Genomic DNA, 23,214 nt, shown 5'->3' on the forward strand with positions numbered 1-23,214 from the left:
GGTTGCTTTAGTGCAGAGTGATTCAAATCACTCTCTTTTGTTACAATTCTTTTAAATTGATAGCAGAAGAGAGATGACATATATCAAAATAAAATCTGACTGGGAACCATTCATCATCTAATGCACACCTCTGATTTTTGACAACACTTAATATGTTCAAGTGTCCCCTGTTGGAGGCCCCCTTCAACTCGATGCCATTTGTCTTAAGTTATGGTTCATCGATTGGTTGCTGTTGTCTAACTCACTCCTTTCCTGTCTTTCTTTTGGCAGTCTAACAAAGTACCCGTTGTGCAACATCCCCATCACGTCCACCCGTTAACGCCACTGATAACATACAGCAATGAACACTTCACACCAGGTAACCCTCCACCACACTTACCAGCAGATGTGGACCCCAAAACAGGTAGGTAAAGGGGGAACAAGAAACACTTCACTGATAATGCTGCACACTTCTGGGATCAGAGTACAATTCAGATGCAAATGTTCTGAATTTTCCTTTACTCAGAAGGCATTAGGGGAGATCCATGTCTGCACCCGAACGAAATGACGTTGATTGTTATTTGTCTTCTATGTATTTACAGTAATACACATCAACAATGTAATTGAATTTAAATGTTGTACATTCCATGCCAGAATGTTCCATGTGTCATGTTGCCAGCAATGAATGACTTTCTGATGGAAAGGTGAACTTTTTCAAACATCAGTTCACGCCAGGTATTGTTCCTGCTGCTTCCATAGTCAGTTGATTTGTAAATGGGAGAGTGCTATCGGCCAGGCTTCACACGTGCACAGTTTTCATTTGGGTACTAGCTGATGGTATTTGCACCTATCCTTTGTATTCTTTTTAAATTATGCATAAGGTATGCATGGAATTACTTGTGAAAAATGAAATGCTTAGAATCCTGGCAAGAAATGTTTAAAAAATAAAATCAATGCCATGCTTTGAGAGTCTGAACTGCTTACTCAGCTCCAAATAAAAATAAAGCTTTCCCACAGAAATGTTTTCCAGAAATCACCATTCAAATTGCATAGTTTTTGCTGTGGGCCTTGATCATTGCACCAATATGGCCAAATTAATGTATTGTGCCTTTATAGTTCTTTTTCATAGCATTCATCCTAGATGGTTTTTTTTAAAACACTGTGATCAGCCGTTGGCTTGTGAATTATTTCTTGTGGTCCCTCACTCCACCCAGTCGAGGGAGGGACAGATTGATGCAAACCACTTGGCACTGTGATTTGAAATCTGAGAACAACCTCTTTTTGCTGATTGTAGTCTGTCATCAGGGGATGTAGAGCAGGTTAACTACCGGAGTCTGGAATGGGGAAGAGGAAGAGACGGGGAAAATGTTGGATTAAAATAACATGAAGTAATAAGGGTGGAATTGTGTTTGTGAACCTAATTATGTATAACATTTTCTAACATTGAATAAATAATTTTAGTGCTCACAATGCATGGTGAATCTGAATGAATTTATATAAGAGTTCAACGGGCAATCTACTCAACTGATCCACCATATAATAATACATAAACTAAGAAGACACAAATTATGGGCTTCGTAGTATTTGATTTTCTAGAACAGTGTCTTTTCTGTGCACATGTCAGAAACATAGATGCTGATAAGAGTGCAGGAAGTAGAATCCCCGAATCTGTGGCGGCCAGGTCATTGAGTTTCTTTAAGACAGAGATAGATAGGTTCTAGATGAATAAGGGGATCAGGGGTTATGGGGGAAAGGCAGAAGACTGTGGATGAGAAAAATATCAGCTATGATTGAATGATGGAGCAGACTCGATGGACCAAATGGCCTTATTCTGCTCCTATGTCTTATGGTCTAAATCCAAAGTTTGGTTGCTACAGTCATGTTACTTACACTTCTGCTCAATCTCCGCCTTAACGAATTCCCATCTTAAAATTTGTCCGTTGCCTGTTGTCAGGTAAGCTCCTCCTACCAGCCCCAAATCCCCTGAGACAAAATTTGGAAAGCTAATTAAATGGTTTAGTTCAGAAGTTTATTTTGAGCTGGTGCACTTTGTTACGTTTGTTAGTATCATTTTCACTATGGATTGCATGGAACTTGTGTGCTTTGCATTTTATATTTGTTTCTGAAATTTTAAAATTGGAGTACAAAGTTGTTGAAGCATATTGTTCCGAATATCTGATTGCTTAGTTCAACCTGTTTCCATTAAAGTATTTAAGTCTTAAATTTTTGTGATTTTTTTTTTAATGGGAGGCGTGATGCTGTCTCTTCCGCTGTCAAATTTTAGGAGAGTTGAATTCTCATATCCAACATTCACATTCTTGTTAACACGATCAAATGAAATCTTACTCTTTCACACTCCCTCTCCCTCTCCCTCTCCCTCTCATATGCGCTTGCACAATCTCACTCGCATACTCTTAGTCTCTCACACTCCCTCTCACACTGCTTACATACGTTCACACACATGCTGTCTGTCTCTCTCACTCTCGCACGTGCACACATTCTTGCACGAGCATTCTCTCTGGCGTGTGCTTTTGCTCTGGTTCGTATGTACATTCTCCCTCTGGCTCGCATGCACGTGCTTGCTCGGTGTCCTGGCACACCCGCCCCGCACCCTGCTCCTGTTGGCTCAGTGGCGCCTGGCGCGTCCGCTTCCCGCTTCCCCGGTGTCACGCCCCACTCCCCACTCCCCCTGGCTCAGTGGCGCTCTGGCGTGTGCACTCCCCACCCTGGTGTCGCGCCTCTCTCCCCCTGGTGCATGCGTGCCCTGTGCCCCGCTCCCCACTGGTACTCTATTGTGTGCGCTCCCACCCCGCTCCCCCTGGCGTGTGTGATCGCTCCCCACTTCCGCTGGTGCCCTGGTGCGCATGCTTGCGCCCTGCAGCGGCTGGGTCAGTGGCACCCGTGTGCGCCTCACTCTGCTGGCTCGGGTGCTTTGTCTCATTTTGTGGCACCCTCGTGTGCCAGTACTCTCGTTTGTTCTGTGGCACCCTCACGCATGAGTGCACTCACCCGCTCGTTCTGTGGCACCCTCGCGCGCACTCAAGCTTGTTCTGTAGCACCTTTGCGCGCGAATCCTCGTTCTATGGCCCCCTCGCGTGTGAGCGCGCTCTCTTGCTCGTCCTGTGGCACCCTGGCATGTGAGCACGCTCTTGTTCGTTCTGTGGCATCCTCACATGGGCTGTTGCTTGTTCTGTGGCACCCGAGCGCGCGCATTTTCTTTTTCTGGTACCCTCATGCACGAGCGCGCGATCTGTCATCCTGTGGCACCTTCACCTGCTCTTTCTCGTGCGGTCTCTCGCTCGTTCCTGCAATCTCTTGCTCATTTTGTGGTACCCTCACGTGGTCTTGGTCGTTCTATGGCACCCTCGCACATGAGCGCACTCTCTCGTTCTGTGGCACACTTGCATGTGAGCATGCTCTCTCTTGACCGTTCTGTGGCACCCTCGCGTGCGAGTGCTCTCTGTCTCTCTCTCTTGCTCGTTCTGTGGCACCCCTTGTTGTGCGCAAGCACCCTCTCTCTTGGCTTGTTCTGTGGCACCCTCACGCATGAGCGCGCTCTCGTTCTGTGGTACCCTCACGTGGTCTCTTGCTCGTTCTGGGGCACCCTTGTGCACGCACTCATTCTGTGACATCCTTGCGTGCGAGCGCGCTCTCTCGCTTGTTCTGTGGCACACTCGCATGTGAGCGCTCGCTTGCGCCCTCTGTGTCTCTGCACCCTTGTCCGTGAATGCTTGCGCCCTCTCACTTGTTCTGTGGCACCCTCGCACAGGAGTGCGCGCTCTCTCTCTTGCTCGTTCTGTGGCACTGTTGTACGCGAGTGCGCTCGCTCTCTTTCGTTCTGTGGTACCCTCGTGCGTGAGCGCGCTCTCTCACTCGTTCTGTGGCACCTCGTGTGTGAGCGTGTGCTCTCTCTCGCTCGTTCTATGGCACCCTTGTGCACTCTCTGGTTCTGTGGCACCCTCGTGCGTGAGCGATCTCTTTCTCTCTCTCTCTCTCTCTCTCTCGTTCTGTGGCAGACTCGCATACGAGTGTGCTCTCGCTCGTTTTGTGGCACCCTTGCGCGCGAGCTCTCTCTTTCTCACTCATTCTGTGACACCCTCATGTGAGTTCGTTCTTGCTCGTTCTGTGGCACCCTCATGTGTGAGTGCGCATTTTGTGTCTCGCTCGTTCTGTGGCACCCTCGCGTGCCCTCCTGCTCGTTCTGTGGCTCGGTGTGCATTTTCTCTCGCTCCCTCTCTTGCTCTGTGGCATCCTCATGCACGATGGTGCTGTCTTACTGTCGCTCCGTGGCACCCTCTCGTACTCTGTTGTACCCTCGCTCTCTCCCTGGTACCTTTGCACGTTCTCTCTCTCTCGATCTGTGGCACCCTCGCACGTGAGCATTCTCTCTCTCTCTCTCTCTCTCTCTCTCTCTCTCTCTCTCTCACTCTCTCTCACTCGCTCATTCTGTGGCACCCTTGTGTGCGAGAGCACGCTCACTTGCGCGCTCTGTGGCACCCTTGGTGCTCCTTTGCTTAGTGGCACCCTCGCACACGCTCTACCTCGTTCTGTGGCACCCTTGCGCACACGCTCTCGTCTCCAGCAACTCACGCGCGTGCTGTGATCTCTGGCACTGCAGGCGTGCGCACTCATCTGTGGCAGCTCACGCACACACCCTTGTCTATGGTACCTCGCACGTGTGTGCATGCTGTTGTCTGTGGCAGTTTGCACACGTTCTCATCTGTGGCTATGCGTGCACGCATGCTCTCGCCTGTGGCACCCTGCAGGCATGCACACTCATCTGTATCACCTCGTGCACACTTACTCTTATCTGTTGCACCCTCAGTGTGTGAGCGCCTGCTCTCTGGCTCACACGCGCAGTGACGCCTGCTTTCTGACTCGCACACGTGCCTGCTCTCGGGCATACTCCCCCTCACTCCCCCGATGCTTGTGTTCTCGCTCACTCTCCCATATGCTCCTGCTCCTTAGCATGCTCGCGCTTTCTGGCACCCTTGTGCGCGCTCTCATGCTCGGACACCGTCCCGCTTTTTGGCATCCTCGTGCACGCTCTCTCGCTCTGTGGCACTCTCGTGCACGCTGTTTCGCTCTCGTCTGTGACGCCTCGTGGGCACGCTTGTCTGATGCCTCGCATGTGTGCTTTTGTCTGTGGCGCATTCATGCGTGCCTGCACTCTGGCACCATGTACTCAGCATGTGCACACGCCTGCTGTTTGGATTGCGCATGCAACTATGGCTGCTCTCTGTCTCACTCTCTGTCTCACTCTCTGTCTCACTCTCTGTCTCACTCTCTGTCTCACTCTCTGTCTCACTCTCTGTCTCACTCTCTGTCTCACTCTCTGTCTCACTCATGCATGCACCTGCTCATTTGATCTCTGGCTTGTGTGCACGTGCACCTGCTCAGTCAATCTCTCAGTCTCTGGTTCTTGTGTGCGTGCACTGTCTTTGGTGTGCTCACGTGTGTGTCCTTTTGCTCTCTCTTGCACGCATGCTCACTCGCTCTCTCTGGCTCCTGAGTGCATGCACACTGTCCTTCACACAGATCTGTCTGGCTCACACGCGGGTGCGTTCTCTGTCACACACTCACACTCACACATGCTCTGACTTGCACTCATTGTCTCTTGCGCTTGTGTTCTCTCTCGTGCTCACGCTCTTGCTCCCTGGCTCCTTCGCACGGGCGTGTGTTCTCACTGTCCACATTGCCTGGGACTTTGAATGCCCACTTTGTCGCAATTTCCAGCTCGTCCAATCAAATGCTGGCTTCTCAGTGCATTGACTGGGTCGTGCCTCTCAGTAGCCGGCACAGGTTGAGCTCTGCCTCCAGCTCTGGACAAGCTGGAATGATATATTTTGTTGAATTTAACCTGGTCTGACCTGTCGTGGAATCCAGGATGTCTCCTGTGAAACTGCAGGGTTCTGCAGAAACCCGTATGGGGAGCCCTGCCACAGTTCATTATAGCACAATGTTTAGTTTTAGGAATACAAGATTTAGGTTGGAGATTAAAGTGTTAAATGTAAAATAAATGGGAAGTCTGATTGAGTATTTGTGGAAACAACCCTGAAGTAAATGCAAATCAAACAAACTTGGGTTAATTACAATTAAAACCTAACCTGTTTGCCATGGAAAGCGATTTTTCAAGATAAAGGAACTCGCGGAATTGTCGGTGGGGGGTTTGGGGAGAGACAGGCTTGAAAGTAGAACTAAATCTGGATTCAGAACCTAAAGAGCTAGTAACCATTGTGTTAAGTTAGTAGTACTTCAAATAGTTTATATGCATCTATATTTTGCACCTCCCAAAAGAGAGTAAATTTGGTTTATTTGCATATTGAGGCTTATTAATGAGCTTTCAGAGAAAGATGTGGTAGTTTTCTGCTGGGCAAATTAAAACAACCAGGCAGAAATTAATTCATTTGATCACCTGAAGCTGATCCAATGATGGAGCAGCAAATCTCTTCAACCTATATTTTATTGTATTGCATGTTGCCATTGGTAAGCGATGGCTACAAGGCATTCAAACTGGCCTTATAAGCATCGACCCTAACGCTACAGTTCAGCTTTTGAATTGCAATACTGCTGAACGGGACTGGGCTCAGTACTATAAGTGGATCAGCGGGCAAGTTGAAAAGCTCGTACATACAGTGTTGATTCATTAGGCCTTAGTTCACACATTCACACACTTTATGTTCTTTAGCTGGAGGTTGATTCTTGTGGGGAATTGAAAATCTCATGGTTGGGATGTTTAAAATCTGTTCCTTGCAAGTGCAGAGAATGTTAGAAATAACAAATAAATATATTTACATATTTCTGGTGCAACCGAAACAGTAGACAATTTGTCAACCTTGAGTTCTAACTTAAAGGGTAGCCCAGGGTCCCCTGGAAAATGTCACCATTTGCTGCTGACCTTAGAGTAGACTGGCCACAAGGATCCAGCGATTCCTTTGGTGTGGGTTTCCCCTTTCTGAATGTCCATCTGAATTTAGTGGCACTGAGTCAAGGGGGATCTCTGGGCATCCAGAAATAGCAATGTCATCCAGCAAATTAGGCAGCCAATCAACAACAACAATTTGCAGAGTGCCGTTAAGGCACCGCATCATTGCAAGATGCCTCACAGCAACATTCTAAAACAGCATTTGACACATGCTGCAGAGAGCTGGGCTATCAGTTAAGTTAGAACCACAAGGTTGACAAATTGTCCTCATTGTTTACTGCATTGAATGTGGTGGGAAACATAAGAACATAAGAAATAGGAGCAGGAGTAGGCCATCTAGCCCTTTGAGCCTGCCCCGCCATTCTTCTCTGCCCGTTGAAGTGGTGGAGGCTGCCTCGCTAAATATTTTTAAGACGCGGGTTGATGGGTTTTTGATGAGGGAGAGGATTAAGGGTTATGGGGAGGGGGCGGGAATGTGGAACTGAGCCACGACAGATCAGCCATGATCTTATTGAATGGCGGGGCAGGCTCGAAGGGCTAGTTGGCCTACTCCTGCTCCTATTTCTTATGTTCTTATTATCATGGCTGATCTGTCGTGGCTCAGTTCCACATTCCCGCCCTCTCCCCATAACCCTTAATCCCCTCACTTATCAAAAACCCATCAACCCGCGTCTTAAAAATATTTAGCGAGGCAGCCTCCACCACTTCAACGGGCAGAGAATTCCAGAGATTCACCACCCTTTGAGTGAAGAAGTTCCTCCTCAACTCCGTTCTAAACCACACCCCCCCCCCCTTTATCTTGAGGCTGTGCCCCCTAGTCCTACTGTCCTTTCTGAGCGGGAAGAGTCTCTCCACCTCTATCCTATCCATCCCATTCATCATCTTATACGTCTCAATGAGATCTCCCCTCATTCTTCTAAACTCTAACGAGTACAAGCCTAGTTTATTCAGCCTCTCCTCATAGCTCAACCCCCTCAACTCCGGTATCAGCCTAGTAAACCTCCTCTGCACTCCCTCCAAGGCCAAAATATCCTTGCGTAAGTGTGGCGACCAAAACTGCACACAGTACTCCAGCTGTGGCCTCACCAATGCCCTATACAGCTGCAGCAAGACCTCCCTACTTTTATATTCCATCCCCCTCGCTATGAAGGCCAGCATCCCATTCGCCTTCCTGACCACCTGCTGCACCTGCAGGCTGGGTTTTTGCGACTCATGCACAAGGACCCCGAGGTCCCTCTGCACCGTCGCCTGCTGCAGTTTTTCGCCACGTAAGTAACATTATTCCTACCAAAGTGGACCACCTCGCGCTTGCCAACATTAAATTCCATTTGCCCGCATTTAACTTATTTGTCATTTTGAGTGGGTTTAAGGAGTGACTTCAAGAAGGAATGTGAGTTTTAAAAAGTTGTATTATTTTGTGGGATATGGGTGGCACTGGCAAGGCCAGTGTTTGTTGCCCACCCCCCAATTGTCCTTGAAGGTGGTGGTGAACCACCTTGTTGAACCGCTGCAGATCATCTGGTGTAGACACATTCACTATTAGGAATGGGATTACAAGATTTTGATACAGCGACAATAAAGAAATGGCAGTTCCAAGACATTGTGGTGTGGCTTGGAGGAGAAATTGATCGTGGTGGCATTCCCCTGGGTCTGCTACCCTAGTCCTAAGTGGCCGAGGTGCTTTAGAAGCTGCTGTTGAAGGAAGCTCAGTGTTGCTGCAGTGCATCTTGTTTATGGCACACTTTGTTGCCGTTGTGTATGGGTGGAATGGACAGGGTGGACGTTTAAGGTGTATCCATCATGTGGGCTGCTTCGTCCTGGGTTAGTTTGAGCTTCTTGGGTGTTGTCAAAGCCTCGCTTATCCAGGTGAGCAAGGTGTAAACATGTAACACATCCATTCATACTGGAGGCAACTCCGGAGTGTAGGTCCTTGATGGCTGCAAACGAGGCAGCAAATGTGAAGGGATTTAAGATCGAGGATGACTAAGAAGCCAGAATTTCAGGAGAACAGATATCTTGGACAGCTGTGGGGCTGGTGATTATAGAGATAATGAGAGCAAGGCTATAAAGGGACTTGAAAACAACAATAAAGTTTAAATAAATAGCAACTTAAGTAACAAAAAAACTTACCCTTGTGCTCACCAACTTAGTGTAATAGGCAAAAGGGGCTTGGCAAGAGTTAAGAAAACATGGGCAGCAAAATTTTGAATGACCTCTAGCTTATGGAGTAGAACGTGGGAGAGCAGCCAAATGTATATTGGAATGATCCACTTTACAGATAACAAGAGTATGAATAAGGATTTTACAGCAAATGAGATGAGACGGTGAAAGTGGATGATGCCACACTGGTGGGATTAGGTTGTTTTAGTGTGAATATGAAGGCAGAATGTAGCACCAAGTTTGCGAACCGACTGATTTAATCTTGGACCGCTCTCCACAGGATAGATTTAAAGGGGAGAGGGAACAGTATGGAGTCTGTAGTTAGGGGAGCGGAGTTTGGAGAGGGGACAGAAAGCAATGGTTTCAGCCTTCCCAATATTTAATCAGAGGAAATCTCTGCTTTTCCATTTTTGGATGTTGGCTAAGCAGTCTGGTAATTCAGGATAAGTTGAGAGAGTTGGCGATGAGGTAGAGCTGGGTGTTGTCATCAGCGTGGATGTGAAAACTGACATGACTTCTGGATTATATCACCAAGGGTAATATGTAGGAATGGACTTAGGCTGGATCCATGGGAGACATTAGAGGCAGTGGTGTAAAAGTGGGAAGAGATGCCACAGCATATGATGCTGCAATTATGAATAATTAGCTTAGAATGGAACAATATGGGAGCAATCCCATCAGATGAATGGCAGTGGAGAGATGTTGGAGAAAAGTGGTGTGGTTAAGAACGTCAAAGGCTGCAGACAGATTGAGAAGGGCAAGGAGGGATAATTTATTATTGAAATAGTCATATAGGATGCCATTTATAATTATGATCAGGAGCATTGTCAGACTGTTGCTTGGGGGTGGGGGGATTCAAACATGGAGTTCCAGGAAAGAGGGGGGTGAATTTGGGAGGTACAACATATTTAATATTCTTTTGTTCCCAGATATTCAAAATAGTCATGCTTTTGTGCTTCATTGAATGTACTTTTACAGGCAGGTGGACTGGTACATTGTTTCTTGATATCTGACTGCAGTGCAGCGGTAAAATGTGGCACCTCTGATGTATGTTTGTGCAATAATTGGTTCCTGATTCTTTACGAATAACATAACAACATAAAATTCAATGACTTTGGGGAGGAAGGGGTGGTAGGAGATTGGTCAGTGGTTTGCAAGGATAGTGGGGTGAAGGACTGGTTTTTGACGAATCAAGCGATGATGACAGCAGACTTAAAAGAGAGAGGGCCAACACCTGAAAACAGAACTATTGACATGGGGACCAAAAGGGGGAATTGGTTGTCAGCAGTTTAATGAGAATAGGATTGAGGAAACGAGATGAAGTCCAAGAAGGAATGAGGGGAGATGGGAGAGAAACTAGAGAAAGATTCAAGTTCAGAGCCAGGACTGCCTAGAAGTTCAGAGGAATGTGACCCAATGAGATTGTGGATGGAATGGGTGGTCCAGTGAGATAGTGGATGGAATGGACCTGGTGGAGCACCTGATTGAATCATCTTGATCTTTGCTGGGGCTGGGAAGAAATCCGAGAACACATTGCACACATTGTTGGAAGTGAGAGTGGAAGAGAAGGATTTAAAAAGATGGATTGCAGTGAAGAAAAGATGCTGGTGGTTTTCTTGGTATCCATGGATGATCATGGAATAGTGAACAACTTTAGCAGACTAGAGCAGAATCCGATAATGCTTATGTGGTCCAACCAGATCTGGCAGTGAATGACTAAAGCAGTTGTCTGCCAAATCCTTTTAAACCTGTGTCCTTTGAACCTGAGGGAATAGAGATGAGTGCCATGCCAAGGCAAACAGCTGAGAGGGTTTTTTTAATGAAGTTCAGGACTTTCAAAGGAGGGAGTAAGGACGTGATTGAGAAAATTCAGAATTGCAGAAAAGTTGTGGTAATTAGAGGGCCAAAAGCCAGATAGTTGGGCGTTTGTAATTGAATTGGGGATATTATTTTCAGGCATGAATACATTAGACAGAAGTGTTGGGATGTGGAAGGGAGATGTGGGTGATGAGTAATACAGGGAATCAATCAAGGGTGGTTCTATCTGCAGTTGATAGAATGGGCTTAGCAAGATCACACAAGATGGCAAATTCAGTGGAGTGACCCTCAATAAGAGTTGGGGTATTTACCTGAAGGAAGAGATTTAGGGAGGAGAGGAGGGCACTGAACTCGGAGGAAAGAGTGCATGATGAGTTGAGGTGGAGATTGAAATCATCGAGGAGGAGAAATTGTTTGTTGTAGCCTGAGAGAGAAGAGCAGTAAAGATCTCAGAGAGGGTTTTTTTTATCATACTTGGGCGAGCAGTAGAGAACATGTTTTGATTGAGGGGGGTGGAACGAGGTGACATACTGAAAGGAGGAGAAAATACCAGAGGAGTAGTGGGTCAGGCCAAGGTATGTGCCACATGACCCTCATGATGTATGGTGCCCATGATGGGGAAGTGGTGGAAAATATATTCAGGCATGGATATTTCATTAGGGGGAAACCAAATTATAATATTCTACCAGATAAAAACTGGAAGTAAAATGCATGAATTTTCATTCTTGGTAAAATTTACAGAACATGAAGTAAGTGATAGGGACATATTGTAAAATATATGTTTTTTAAATGAAGTTTGATATTCCCCAAATATATCTTGGGTGTATTTTCTCCTCTTGGCAAACTTTACCCACCAGTGGCAACACTGCATGCATGTAATAAATAAACACACCGTGGTAAATACTACTTTCCTGAAGAAGTTCCGGGGCAGCAACACAATTCAGCATTAATTATGAACTTTGTACAAAATCCAGTTGTGTCTCATTCAACAAGGAGTAACTTTTCTAGACTAGAAGAGTAGAGGGCATGTTCTTACCAGTTCGGTAATTTCTGCTTGTTTGCAGTCAGGCGGTTTTCCTGATGTATCCTATGGAGAAACATAGGATCGCTGACGGCAACTTATGTTTCAGCATTTAACTGCCTGCATGCAGACTCCAGATGTTGTTGTTAGTTTTAGAGGAATAATGAACAGGTAGGAACAAGCCATTTGGCCTCCATGAGCTTGCTCCGCCATTCAATAACATCATAGCTGATCTGATTGTGGCCTGAACTCCACGTTATTGCCTACCTCTGCCATAACCCTTGACTCCATTGGCAATCAAATATCTGTCTGACGTGGAATTGGAATATATTAATGAGCTAACCTCCACCACTTGCTGGAGAAGAGTATTCAAACCGCTAAAATGCCTCTGAGAGAAAAAGAATCCTCACCTTATTTTCAAATTGTGTCCCCAGTTCTATATTTTTCTCGCAAAGGGAAATCCTTCAAATACCAATGAGGATAGGCTCACCTAAGGAAGGAACAACGCTCTGAAAGCTTGTGATTCCAAATAACCCTGTTGGACTTCAACCTGGTGTTGTGAGACTTTGTATTAGGCTCAACTTGCTCAGCCTTCTCTCTTGCTAGGACTCAACTTAGTGAATCATCTTTCAGCTGCTTCCAAAGCAAGTATCCAAGCAGATTTTTAATCAGTAAGGGAATCAAGGGTTATGGGATAAGGCAGGAAAGTGGAGTTGAGGATGATAACATCAGATCAGTCATGATCTCATTGAATGGTGGAGCTGACTTGAGAGGCCGAATGGCTTAATTCTGTTCTTACGTCTTTTGGTCCCCCCTTGAATCCACTAAAACTACACACAGTGTTTTACATGTGGTCTCAAAATTGCCTGTACATTGTAGCAACACCTTGCTACTTTCATACTCCATCCCCCAAGTAATATAAATCTAACATTCCAATGCTTTTCTGATCAATTACTGTCCCTGCATGCTGACTTTTTGTGATTCGTATACAAGCACATCCAGATCATTGTAGAATTGCAGCATTCTGTTTTTTTTATGTTTAAACAGTATTTTGCATTTCTATTCTTCCTTATAAAACAACTTCACATCTTTTGATATTATATACCTTCTAAATTTTTGTCCACTCACTTCACCTACCTATATCCCTTTGCAGACTGGTTGTATCCTCCTCACAACCTAATTTCCTACCTATCTGCTATTGAACTTGCTGTCAGAGTGGGATGTCTGATGGAGGTAAAGGTGGGAAAGGTCTTGGGAAGGGCGGTGCTAACTGGCACCGGCAAATTCTCCGCGATAATATCCAGGGAATAACTACGCCTGCTATCCGTCGACTCGCTCGGCGTGGGGGCGTTAAGCTCGTTTCAGGCCTCATCTATGAAGAAACCTGTGGAGTCCTGAAGGTTTTCTTGGAGGATATCATTCGGGACTTGGTCACCTACACCGAACATGCCAAACACAAGACTGTTACTGCCATGAATGTTGTGTACACCCTGAAATGTCAACAACGAAACCGCTATGGTTTTGGTGGTTGAAAACGTAAGGGAAAGTATTTCATATCAACAAAATTGGCTACAATACAGTTGTCCCTTCATCCAAATCATTCGTTTAGACGGTAACTAGTTGAGTCCTTAGCACTGTTCCCTGTGACACTGTACTAATCAGTTTGCCAGCCTGAAAATGACCCACTTATCATGACTCACCATTTCCTGTTAGTTAGCCGATCTTCTATCCATGCTAATATATTCCCCCACCCTGCCCCCAAACGCCATGAGTTCTTGTGTACTTTTTACATGACACATCGTTAAATGCCACCTGACAATGCAAATACACTTCACCTTTAATTCTGTTTGTTACTTCCTCAAAGAATTCTAATAAATTTGTTGAGCATAATTTCCCTTTATAAAACCATGTTGACTCTGCTGGTGTTATGATTATCTAAATGCGCTGGTACTACTTTTGTAGCATGCCCCCAATGGACGTTAGGCTAACAACTGGTCTTTTTTTTTCTGTTTTCTATTTCCCTCCCTTTTTGAACAGAGTTGCATTTGCAGTTTTCCAATCTGCTGGCTCCTTTCCAGAATATAGTGAATTTTGAAAGATTGCAACCAACAGATCCATTATCTCTACAACCACTTCTTTTAGAGATCTGAGGTAGTAGACCATCACCTCCAGGGAACTTTTCAGCCATGCCAATTCCATCAGTATTCCCATTATATTTTTCTTTAGTGAAAGTTTTAAATTCCTCTCTTCCTTTTGCCACTGATTCACTATTATTTTTGAGATGCTTTTTTTATGTCTTCTGCAGTGAAGACAGATTAAAATAATTGTGCAAAGTTTCTGCCATTTCCTTGTTTGCCATGATTAATTCCCTAGTCTCATCCTCTAAGGGTTCAATGGTTACTTAAGCTTCACTTTTTTTCTGTGTGTACACTTGTAGGAGCTTTTGCTGTTTAATTTTCACGTTTCTAGTTTTTTTTCTCATACTCCAATTTTTCCCTTTTTATTTTTTATTAACCCTTTGCTGGTTCCTAAAACTTTCCCAATCCCCTGGCCAACCACTAATCTTCACAGCATTGTAAGGTTTTTTCTTTGAGTCATCTTCTTTAGTTAGCCATGGATGATATTTCTTTCTTGTCGAGTCATTCTTCCTCAGTGGAATATATCCTTGTTGAGAGTTATGAAATATAATCTGAAATGTCTGTCACTGCTTCTCTTATCATCATCTCTCTTAACTTATTTACCCAGTGAACTTTAGCCAACTCTCTCTTCACGTGTTTGTAATTGTTTCTTTAAGTTTAAGACACTCATCATGGCCCCACAATTCTATTTCTCAAACTGAATTGGATATTCATGATGTTATGTTCACTCTTGCTGTGAGGATCATAGAAATCATAGAAACCTACAGTGCAGAAAGAGGCCCTTCGGCTCATCGAGTCAGTGCTGAATACAATTCCACCCAGGCCCTATCCCCATATCCCCACATATTATACCCACTAATCCCTCTAACCTGCGCATCCCTGGACACTAAGGGGCAATTCTTAGCATGGCCAATCAACCTAACCTGCACATCTTTGGACTGTGGGAGGAAACTGGAATACCAAGAGGAAACCCACACAGACACGAGGAGAATGTGCAAACTCCGCACAGACTGTGAACTGAGCTGGGAATCGAACCCGGGACCCAGGAGCTGTGAAGCAGCAGTGCTCACCACTGTGCTACCATGCCGCCTTTGTAATGAGGTCTTGGATTAATGCTGTATTGTTACCGGGCCTAAAGTAGCTTGTTCCCTGTTAGATCCCTTAATGTATTGTTCTAAGGAACTGTCCTGAATACACTCTGTGAACTCAGCCCTCCAGTCTGTCTTTGAAAGTTGATTTGTCCAATTGATATTAAGATTCAAGTCACCCATGACTGTTTGATCATCGTTACCAGTACAAAATCTGGGCCTTTCTGATCTAAAATACTGAGTTGATTACACAAATGCAGTAGTGAAAGTCTGATGTCCCAGACCTTCAAATCAAATTTTAATCATAGAGTCCCTACAGTGCAGAAAGAGGCCATTTGGCCCATCACGCCTGCATCAGCCACAATCCCACCCAGCCCCAATTCCTGTAATGCCAAACATTTACCCTGCTAATCCCCCTGACGCTCCGGGCAATTTAGCATGGCCAATTGATCTTACCCGCACATCTTTGGCCTGTGGGAGGAAACCAACGCAGACATGGGGAGGGCGTGCAAACTCCACATAGACAAGTCACCCGAGGGTGGAATCAAACCCTGGCACTGTGAGGCAGCAGTGTTAACCACTGTGCCACCATGCTGTCCATTTTCAAAAACTTTCAAAGATTGGAGATAACCATGTCATTTAAGTTGGGTGTACAGATTAGTTGCTTTGCTTATTGTACAGTTTTGAACTCTGGAGAGGGCTGTTTGGTGTTTTACTAGTTTAGAGGTTTATAAGCCATTTGGGCATTATTGCAGATGCATCCTTATTGGGCAGCTGGTAATGAGTATGGAATTCTATAGAACAAACTCAAATCACAAAGTGGAAAGAATTTGCTGCTTTTAACTACAATGGGGGAAGGTTAACATCCAGTTTATAGAAGTGGTACCGACACCTTCAGTTCACTTTTGTCTGACCTTCTGCACAAAGCAATCCTACTAGACTCAGGTTAAAACACTGCCAGTCAGCTCTCCCCCCCTCAAAGGACAGAGCAACCTATGGTCATCCGGGGCTATGTTGACTTTACCTTTACCGTGCCCAGGCAGGAAAGTAAGTTGTGAAAAGGACAATAGGGGTCTGCAAAGAGATATTGGTTAAGTGAGTGGGCAAAAATTTGGCAGATGGAATATATTTATGGGCAAAGATGAACTTGCCCACATTGGCAGGAAGAATGAAAAAAAAGCATGTTATTTAAATGGAGCGAGATTGAAGAACTTGGTGGTGCAGAGGGATCTGGGTATGGTGGTGCGTGAATTGAGAAAAGTTAGTATGCAAGTATACCAAGTGATTTGGGAGACTAATGGAATGTTGTCATTTATGGTAAGGCGACTGGTATGTATAAATAGGGATTTTTTGCTACAGTTGTTGGTGGAATGTAGAGTGGAGGTCACAATCAGATCGGCCATAATATTAAATAGCGGAGCAGACTTAAAGGGCAGAATGACCTATTCCTGCTTTTAATTCATAAGCCTGTTTGTAAAACAGATGGGTCAACAGATGCATGAGAACACCATCACCTGAAAACTTTACTATAAGCCACACCCTATGCTCAATTGGAACTGTATTGCCTTTCCTTTGCTGTTGCTGTATCAAAATCCTGGAACTTGCTCCCGAAATGCACCATGGATGTATCTACACCCAATGGACTGCAGCAGTTCAACAACACAAATTTCCACCATCTTCCCAAGAGCAAAGAAGGGTGGGCAATCAAAGCTGGCCGAGTCCGTGAATCTAACACTCCATGAACGAATTAAAGGAAGAACATCATGCAGATCTCATCAGAACCATGATGCTCTGTAGAATGCACAGTGCTATTGGATGTTCTAAAACTAGCAGAACACTCCACTGTTTTACTCTAGTCTTTGGACAGTTTAGGAATTCGTACTGTAGTAGATTACATTATCTGAGCACATGTTTACTGTGCTGTTTCTAATGTCCTCTTTGTTGGGGGAGGGTATAAGTAAGGTTTGAACAATAAAATCCAGGCCATAACTTTTGACCAAAAGCAATGAGTTGTCATTGGAAAGAGACCTACATTGAGGCCAAAGCAATGGAAATGGCAGAAAAAAGATTATTGCAAGGGAATTATTTTCCTGTACTGGCAGGAAGTTCCACTTGATTTCAGCAAGATGAATGCCACGGAAGCCAAAATCGCAGACTGAATCAGGGATTTAGTTACTGTCTTGCCAAGTTTGCCATCAATCATTTAAATGCCTGAGGGAAAGTCAATCAAGCACAGACAACATGCAGGGGTACAGGAAGCAGTAATGCTGTGTGTTGTGGTAAACTGCCAGAAATCAGCCTTGCACTAAGGTGAGGTTCTGGTAGGTCCAAATCCAGTTTAGGGCTCAGGAGATGATATTGTGTAGAAAGATTCATCAGAGAGCAAGAAAAACAGCACATGGAGGATGAGAGTAATGTGGGTGCAGATATAATTCCAGTACCCACGGTAAAAATTAAAGTCGGGGATTCATGACTTTTATTATTGATTCGGGGGTAGTAGTGTCTGCTTTCTTGGAAGGAGAGTAAAATAAATTTTTCTGTCATTTTTCCTTGACACAACTGCTGTTAAACTGATGGATTATTTAGCCATTATTGATTACTTAAGGGCCATTTACCATCCAGCCTCAATTCTTAGATTGGCAGGAGCATTTACCAGGTCTGGGGGAAGTCCAAAAATGAACCAAGTTGGACCTTTGGTGGGAAGAGGGCAGGCTCCATCAAACACCCTTCTGACTTCAGGTGCCCCCACCGCTTGAGGGCCTGTGATCTCTGGATCTCCCTCTCCCCCGACACCCCAGTCGACCCCTTAAACATATCTTGCCATCCAGTCCTGGGTCTTCGGCTCAGGTCTAAAGTCTCCTGAAGTCCTCCTTCAGTCCTCTGCTGGAACTGGAGAGCTGCCAGCCATTCAGATAGACCTTCCCGGTTGGGAATTCTTCCCAAGCGAGGGGTGATTGACGCTTATTTGAGAATGAAATGGCTGTGGGAATTGTGAGTCGGTGGGGACCCTTTGGATGGCAAGAAGGGAGACCCCACTATACAAAAAATTTAGGGCTGTGCTTTTCTTCGACATGGACTGGATAATTTTCTGTTTCCTTACAGAATAACTCCAAATTCTACAACAAGTTGCTCAGCTAATGATTTAATGTTTAAATGCACTCCCAGGGCTAGAATTAATTTGCTTAAGCCTGACATGAGTAGCAAAGTAAGAGAAAAGCAAGACAAAATAAAGAAGCCATGAAACTGAAGAGAAAAAGTTTTACAAAGTGCTGGTCAAAGTGTGAAGGATACATATGTGACTGGAGTTGTGTAAAGATATTAGATGCATTCACAAATCTAGTGAAGATTGGGGAAAGACCCCATCATGTATGTTATTTGATTGAAAGAGGAAATATGGCCAAAGGTGAACATGATAATTCTCCTTTAATTCAAATTTTCCTAGAGTCCAAAGTGGAAGTCAAAAAGAAAAAGTTGGTCGTATTCCAGAATCTCACCAGCTGAGCAAAGTGAGTCAGGGTTTTTGAAGAAAAGGAGGCAATTAATGCCATGGCCCCAAATATTAAATTGAGTCGGTAGTCAAAGTTCAGCATTGATAAAGTCAGATGTTGAGAGAGCAACATCGTGGAAATGGAAGGAGATACTCGGGCATAAAGAGAAAGAAGCTTTAGATAAGTTGTTTGAAAGCATGTGGCCAGGAAGTAAATAAGTTATTTCGATTCTTTTTTATCAAATTATGTTTTTGTTAAATGCATAGCTGATGTTAAGGGAGAACAATTTTTGCACATATATTGGCCATATGTATGTTTTGGTTCTGATCCTAGTAAAACCAATCTGGAATCCAACTTGTTAAATTTCAGGTGTTGTTAATTTTAGTTTAGTCATATCGTATTCAGGAAAATTGCATACATTATCAATTAAATTATGATGTTTTAAGTTTTTCAAATGAGGAGGGAGTGTACTTTATGAGAAGTTTTGAGCATTGTGTTATATTGACCTCTCTCATGACCTGGCTGCTTGCAGCTGAACATGTGTTAGTCTTGGTCAATGTCATACACAACATATACCTTTCGATGTAGATTTTGTCTAGTATATAATACTCATGAAACTACTACTGTCAGCCTCACATTCAGCTGGTCAGCTGTATATTGCACCACTCTGTTTACTGCTGGGGACACACATCATAGGTCGGTGCCAATTACTCACCTGTTGACTGGCAAAATTCTGTAACCTTTACACTCAACCCTATCTCAAAGATACAATGAAAACTACCACTGGCTGTTGTTGATGGTGGTGAAGGAAGAGGAGCAGGTGAAAAGAGGAGTTATTGTAGATATAAACACTCAGTTCTACTGGGTGCTGGAGCACGTTGATTGCCATGCCACCATTGTATTTAAATTGTGCAATTCCTATAGATTATGACAGCTAAGACGACATATCTCTGTTGGTAGTGAGGTCAAAGGACAGTTTCCAATGCCAATTGTGGCAAACCTTTCAGAGATACGGTTGCAAACAAATTAGAAAGTAAATAGATGAACCTTCATCTGTTGCTGAATGGCAAAGCAAGATTGAAATGCTTATGAAAGAAGGAACTTGAGTTTATATCGCGCCTTTCACAATCTCAAAACATCTCCCAGCCAGCAAAGTACTTTTTGTACCATGGTCATGGTTGTAATATAATGGCAAAACTTGGCATAATTGAATTGTTGGTTTCACTTGTGAAGTTGCTCTTGACCGTACATTGCTGTGTTTTCTTTACTCACATTGAAAGTTAGTTTTGGTTCATTGAAGCCTATTTTTCTTTCCCATCCCTTTCCTTTTAAGTTCAGCCAGTGTCAGCAAGTGACCATTCTTCATACATGAGCTTGGGCAACGGTTTCTTTGCCAGGGGTGGGGCTAACATTAGCTGAGACTGATTCTGCCCTTGTCCATCATCCAGTGGGGAATTGCGAGATAGTGATCAGGTGCAACAAAACTAGCTGTTTAGCTCCACCTCATATCTTGGGAAAGAAAGACCAATTTGGAGCTCCTCCATCACTGCCCTGGCAAAGTACAGCTTGTGAATTGTAACCTCATAGTCCCTGGCTCAGCACTGCAGCATTCAGTGAGTTTACACCCTGGACCTTTAAGGAAACTGCTTTAATCTAGTTAACACCTTCCTATTTGAGTTTCTGATACAATTTACTCGTATGTTTTTCTCTTGCATGCAGGCTCTTTTATCTTGACCTCACCCACACATATTTACACATACTCTTACCCCACGTATATGCTTTTTGCTTTCTATATTTTTTAAATAATCAATTCCTGTCTGGTACCTTAAAGAGAAATGATAATCTTGTATTTAATGTCACAAAAAGAAGCTACTGTGGATGAATTATAAAATATATATTGTAGCTTCAAATGAAAACTGTGGAGGGAAAAAGCCTCATTTGTTGGTCGCAGTTAATTAAGTCATTTTCTGTCTGTATGATAAATAAGTGCCCTAGCTGTTTTCATATCAATAATTAACACTGCACAGGGGCTGTGCAAATTGAATTCCGAACATTTATGCTGGCTTCATGTGGCCTTGACTGCCCTGGCTGCACCCAGGTAAACATTACTGTCCTACAAATTGTGCAGTTAGATAATGCCATACAAGAGAGAGATGTTGAAATGTTTGTGGAAAAATGTGATTAATGTCACATGTTGACCCTTCTTTACGCAGTGGGATTAGTTGGGGGCATAAATAGCTTCATTGTGCAAAATGCACAGTAAGTGAAACAAATGGCTTCGTAGTGCACAATGCACCATAAGTGAAACACATAGCATGCCTGGAGTAAAACTGCAGGGAAACATTTGAGACTGTTGGAAATGTAATGAGATTCGAGGGCTTTGGAAGAAATATTTGGAAAGTTGATTAAAATGACTCACTGTAAGGATTTGGTCCAGAATACATTTTACAACATTACATCACAATTTGGGTCAGTGAATGTATGGTTGTAATCTCCTTACCTGAACTTCTGGATAACAAATTCTTTGACCCTCTTTCTGCCTTTCAGTGCGAGCTGTGTGGAATAATTCTCAATGATGCACTTCAAATGTTAGAAATAAGGCAAGATTAAGATATTAGCAGATCTCCCATGGTATTATTTTGGATAGACAAGAGACTTGATAGTGACATCTGGCTGCTGCGGTGGAACTGTGTTTAATCTGGCAACTCTTTGCGATTTCTCAGATAATTTCCATGGAGAAACTATCTAAAAGACAAATCAAGGCAAATTGTAGATGCTTGTAAAGTTGTGATTTCAGCAGACAATGGTAATTGCTTGTGAATATGTGGCCCCAGGCCAGATGCCACCAACAGTTATTGGATTGTTTTGCACCTATCAGTGTGTGACTGGTATGTAGTGGAATATTTCTACTATTTTTATACATGAATCAACCCCGGCATTGATTATGATAGATGGTGCTTATAATAGCCAGAAAACATATTGTTTTTAATTTGAGAGGGTTGCATGGTCCAACGTAAATACTTCTTTGCAGCAAGGGCCCAGGATGGCTTGGGACAGTGTGTGTGGCATGTCAGTTTTCATGAGGGGGTGTAGTTTGTTGAATGAGCGGAGGGGGAGCTGTGGGATTAGTGAGGGCTGAGTAGGTGTAAAGGAATAGATTTTCATTTGCAGGGTGAAAAAGCAGGTGTAGGCCAGACCTTGTGATTTGAAAATGGCCGTGGACATAGTGTTTTGAAAATGAGATATGTTATGTATAAATTAAGTTTGACAGATTCTCTTGAGCTTACCAGATATTTCTGCGTGGCTTGCTGGAATTAATCAAAAGTTGAGTTTGGAAGAACCAACTGGATCAAGTGTCAAGTGAATATCATTCGGTTATAATAAATTGGACTATAGGCATAATTGAGATATCTGTGAAAAAACGTACAAAGATGTGTAATATATTAAAGATGTAAAAATGTTTCACGTAAGAAGTATAATAATTCCTGTTTAATCGTTTTCAAAGGATGAATGTTATGGAATGGATCAAATCAAATCATAGCATTGTGTTACCAAAAATCATTGGATTTCAGTGGTGTGAAAATGCTCCCATAAAGCTCAGAAGTTTACTGATTCTCTAAAACTAAACATAAATATCAAATTCACTCATTATTAAAATGGCGCTGCAAAGCATTGCAGTTGGGAGTGACGTAGCTGAATGTTCAAGTCACACTATGGAAGTATCAGGGTTGTTGAATGGAAGGGAACTTTACAAGTAACAGTTGCAGCAATTAGGTTGGGTTGTGAGCTTCCAGCAGAAAGAGATCGAGATTGCATACCAAATGGGCCATTGAAGGCTTGCCATGCAGTCTCCATCCAAGTGTTGCTGGAATTGGAAACAGGAAGGCTAACTGGATCAGTTGCACATTTGAAGTTCTGAACTTAGTTCCATCACTTGTGCTTTTGAAAGTTAATTTTTGTTTTTTTTAATCTTTCCCTAGGAATTCCTAGGCCTCCGCATCCTTCAGATATTTCGCCCTATTATCCACTCTCGCCAGGTACCGTTGGCCAAATCCCCCATCCACTAGGATGGTTAGTACCACAGTAAGCAGTTCCAGTTCTTTTTCTTTTTATTCTTTTAATTCTTGTAGAATTTTGCATGTTACTGTATTGTGCAATTATTGTAATGAGCTGTGATTGGCTACTGGGTACCCACATATTCATATGGGGCTTCTCCCTTGGCAACACCTGTCAACACTGGTTACTATGACAAAAGGCTACAAATTAAGGACTGTTAATTTAATGTTTTCCTACTGAGTTCTAAATACCAAAAGAGGCCCGAAGCAGAACGGCGGCTCTTTGATTTGATGTATTTTATTTTGGTATAAATTTACATTCATTATTGTTTTCTTTTGGATCTGTAGCCCTCAATTATTGTGATGGCTCCATTAAAGCAAACGCCGCTTCTCCTTTAATTATCACAACAAAACACCTAGTTTTAGCTTGGGGAGAAGGTCTCTGTTGACATTAGCAGAGGTTATAAAATTTAATTAGCTGGTTCTATCAGATTTAGCACATTAAAATTGTTCTTTATTTACATCCTTTGATCCTGGCTGTG

General features: G+C 43.7%; 1 protein-coding gene across 25 annotated transcripts in view; it reads left to right on the top strand.

The window, feature by feature from the left end:
- The window catches only part of tcf7l2 (transcription factor 7 like 2), a 180,130-nt gene that overhangs the window by 139,867 nt on the left and 17,049 nt on the right, over positions 1-23,214 (top strand). For 20 of the 25 annotated variants that reach the window (XM_080205784.1, XM_080205786.1, XM_080205787.1 and 17 more), the window contains 2 exons: positions 271-403; positions 22,598-22,700. In XM_080205784.1, coding sequence (XP_080061910.1) covers positions 271-403; positions 22,598-22,700 — 236 coding nt within the window. The remainder of the gene's footprint in view (positions 1-270; positions 404-22,597; positions 22,701-23,214) is intronic. The other 5 variants (XM_080205772.1, XM_080205796.1, XM_080205775.1 and 2 more) reach the window with 2 other exon arrangements.

The sequence above is a fragment of the Carcharhinus amblyrhynchos genome, chromosome 17 (genome assembly GCF_965287045.1).
Source record: "Carcharhinus amblyrhynchos chromosome 17, sCarAmb.v2.hapA, whole genome shotgun sequence".
NCBI classification, from domain to species: domain Eukaryota; kingdom Metazoa; phylum Chordata; class Chondrichthyes; order Carcharhiniformes; family Carcharhinidae; genus Carcharhinus; species Carcharhinus amblyrhynchos.